Genomic DNA, 4,029 nt, shown 5'->3' on the forward strand with positions numbered 1-4,029 from the left:
AAAAAAAAAAAAAAAAAAAAAAAAAAAAAAAAAAAAAAAAAAAAAGAAAGAAAGAAAGAAAAGAAAAAGGAATGAAAAAAATGAAAATGGTAAAAATTTATATATTTCTTAATATATTTTATAAAGTGTAATGAAAATGTAATACAATCAAGATTCATCCAATGAATAAAATTTGTCTAATTTCTTCAATGATTATGATAAACAATTGTAATAAACAAATATTTTAAATCATGTCTGTTCAAAAAGACCAGGATTGAGATAACAATGTTTATTGAATCCTATTGATGTTACTGTTAATGTTTGACATTCTTCTGTAGTCGTTCTTTGTATTTTCAATCTTTCATCAACCTGTGAAACATTACATAATGATAAATATTGTATCTAATGTATAGAATGACATCAATATACTTTCACAAGATTTATTCACCATGTTTAGTAAATCCTGCAGATGAGACTTATGAGCATATTTCATGAATACTTCACACAAAATTTGTATAAACCAACTACCGGTTATTTTATCTCGAAAAGCAACATATCCTGGGAGGGTGGCATGCGCAACAAGCATATCTGCATAGTTTCTCATTGTTTCTTTACCATTTGTTTTAAAATTGATCATCTCGTCGGAAGAGTGGAAATTAGACGTATCCGTTGTATGTCTTGGTTTCTTTACTGATTTCTGTTTTTTTTCTCCCCTACAAAATAATTATTATAATTAATTATTAATAAAATATCATCTTTGAGAAGAATTTTTATAGTTGTTTCAGTACTTGCCTGCATAATTGAAAAATGAAAATCTTTGGTTTCCCTGCTAGGTGGGGGCAAGTTTCTGAAGTGAAATAATCTAAAATATCTACACACAAAACAGTTTTACGATTCTGCATTTCATTTTCCACATTACAATCCACACCTTCTATTTCTGTAACTTCATACTGGGTACTGATATTACCATGACTACTGATTATAATAAAGCAAGAATCGACCTTACGTAACTCTTTACATTCAGAAAATTCTTTTATTTTTTCTAATAATTTCTGAGGGAAACAAAATCTACCATTATATGATCTAATATTTGTCTTTGTTTTTAATATCTAAAATACACAACAATAGTTACCTGTCTTGTCAAATTACAGTAGGAATAAACACGAAATCCCATCTGTTCAAAGAGTTGTTTTATATTCAACTCATCATACATAGCTGAACTTCTAGGCTCCTTGTCTGGATATTTATAATCGATATTTGTTATTATTAAAACTAATCCACGAGGTTTGCTACGCATTGGATATGTTTGAACATTTTCATAAACAGGTCCATCTAAAAATTTTGTAGCTTTTCGTACTTGAATTTGTAGAGGTACTTCTGACAATTGTATATTACGGTAAAAATCATCTTGTATCCTATTTTAAGAAAGAAAATACGGTAGTTGATAAATTAATTTTGAATTTAAAATTAATTTGGATGGATGAAATTTTTAAATATTACCCTTCGGTAGCTGGAATAAAATTTGTTTCTTCTATTTCGTCATCTTTCAGGGCATTGTCGTGATTAATATTCGTTTGCGTGTCATTATTAGAGAATGCAATTCTTTTTCCTTCCAATATATCTGCTGAATCTTCGTGACCACTCTCTCTTAAACTTATGAGAAAGCGTTCAAATGCAAACGGTCCTCGTGTTTTTATCGTTAAATATATATCTCGTACCGTTGCTTCTTCAGTTAGATTTTTCTATAAAAAACATAAATGTCCAAGTGATTTCTCAACTTATGATATTTGTGACGTATGTATCGAGGTTTTTATTTTAAACAGTAGTTCTTACCTTCCAATGTGAAATATTCACGTCATCTCTATTAAAAATTTTATTTTCAAAAAGTTTTGGCCATAATTTAACTATATTTATTTTAGGTACAATATCCTGACAACACAAGTCTATCGTTTCCCGATGTTTTTGATTCATGTTAAACAATAATAAGCAGTATCCATATCTTTCAACGAAATCATTCAATTATTTATTTCGAATTTATCCTTCCATCAAACATCTTTCCTTGTTTTAATAAGAAAATTTATAAACCGATGTCACTGCAGAAGCCCGAAAATGACTCATATATCTGATTCACATTCAGTTTTCACAGTCGAACTCGAAAATTTCGATATGTATCGTTTATCTTGATTGAACATCGCGACAAACATATTTACCAAATGAACATGTACAAGTTGTACGTAGATATTAGATTAATACATAACCTAACATATTAGGTAAATACGATAGACTACTATTATTTGATAACTTATTTTATAAGATGTTTTATAGATAATTTCTCATGAAAATAAGAATTTAGAGAAATTGCGAGATTTTGAGTCGATCGAATATCGAAAAAAAGAAGAATAGTATTCGATCATATCTCGTGTATAGGAATCGATATATCGAGCAATACATTTAAATTAACCGATTAATCGAATGCGAACGATTTCAGTGTCGATGCGACAGCCATTAAAGGATAAATGTGAGATCTACTTATTCCGCAGTAGAAGAAATTACATCAATAAATGAATAATCATAACGGGCGAAGATGAGCTGGACACATATATCGATATATCGAATAATTTTATTCATCTCGAAGAAGTCATTTATTCATTTTCATCAAGGTAATTAATCTGTTTAAATTTGATCGTTCATGATAGTATAGATTTGTCAAAAGAATTTTTATTTTCTATATCTCACGATTTTAAATATTTTGCAATATGTAAATAATAGTGGCAATCTGTAAATAATATGTAAATAATAAACAATCCGTTCATCGCGATTTTGGCAAGAATTAATGGTAAAAATTATTATATCTAGTGTCGAATATACGATTATGTTTAATACGCGTCGTATAAGAAAATTGGTCTCAGTAAAGAAATATATAAATAACTAAATCGTATTATCGAGCATCTGTCTTGTTCAATTATTAATACAACATTATTGCTAAATCGAAAATGTCTTTAAGGTTAGTAATCATGGTGAAATTATGAAAAAATAGAAGAGGAATAGTTACCGAGGAATAATACTGTATCGGTATATGGAATCGTTTGTGCCAATGCCATTTATTATTACATTATTCAAGCTGATTCTTAATCGAATTTAAAGAAAATTCGTTTTAAATTTGATACACATAAATTCGTGCACAAATGGAGCGTTAAGTTTCGGCAATAGTAGTTTGTTCTTTCAATTTGTTAGAAAGAAGTCATTAAAAATGATTTAACCTTTATACATAATTTTTTTAATTTTTTCTAATTTTACAAGTTTCTGCTCTTCTATCGTATTACAAATAATCAACATTATCGATAATATCTATAACGTCAGAATTGTTTCTTAAAGTATTTGAGAATAAACCTAAATAGTTGGAACAAATGATATTAGGAATTGATTTATCATTCATCCTATGAAATCAATGATAACCTAATGGATAGCGATAATATTTTAGAAGGTGCTTTCTGTTTCTCCTCTATTTTCGACGCCATTTTACATTGATTACGTCGGTGGTTAGCTCCTTCCATTTTCCCACCATGCTACTCGCGTCTCATTCAGAACTGGGCTCCTTTAGTGCAGTTATATTCCTTGTTGGCGTCTATTTGCTACATTCGCAACATGCAACGTTCACTCCTTAATCTTTCTTCTACTTTTCATCTTCTTTCAATCTTATTATAGCAGCTTTGTTAAATTTACCTTAAAACTTATGCAAGACTATCCGACAAATATGTTGCGCGTAACGTTATAAGAACCATTGTTTCACCTTCTTCAAAATTTCTGTTATTCATTGCTGTTATTTATCGAGGAAGAAACCTAAATGTTATAAACAACACAGGTTTATGTGTAAGTTCATGGTAAAGAAAACGGTGAACATAACGCGGTGTAGGATATCACGTCAAAGCTCGTCCTGTAACTTGTATCTTACACTATTTGATTCCTCTCTCTCTCTCTCTCTCTCTCTCTCTCTCCCCCCTCTCTCTTTCTCTCTCTCTATCTCTATCTATCCATCTATCCATCTATCTA

The 4,029-nt window shown here is 29.5% G+C and overlaps 1 protein-coding gene across 1 annotated transcript; it reads right to left on the bottom strand.

The window, feature by feature from the left end:
• Window positions 1–198: 198 nt before the first annotated feature.
• Window positions 199–2,098, bottom strand: Dronc (Death regulator Nedd2-like caspase). Its single transcript, XM_017909152.1, has 6 exons — window positions 1,813–2,098; window positions 1,480–1,721; window positions 1,112–1,394; window positions 772–1,031; window positions 428–692; window positions 199–348 (listed from the first exon to the last, which is right to left on the bottom strand). The coding sequence occupies exons 1-6, from the start codon at window positions 1,948–1,950 to the stop codon at window positions 229–231; spliced, it is 1,308 nt and encodes a 435-aa protein (XP_017764641.1). The 5' UTR covers window positions 1,951–2,098; the 3' UTR covers window positions 199–228.
• Between the last annotated feature and the right edge of the window lie 1,931 nt (window positions 2,099–4,029).

This window comes from Eufriesea mexicana, unplaced genomic scaffold (assembly GCF_001483705.2).
Source record: "Eufriesea mexicana isolate 0111107269 unplaced genomic scaffold, ASM148370v2 scaffold15236, whole genome shotgun sequence".
NCBI classification, from domain to species: Eukaryota; Metazoa; Arthropoda; class Insecta; order Hymenoptera; family Apidae; genus Eufriesea; species Eufriesea mexicana.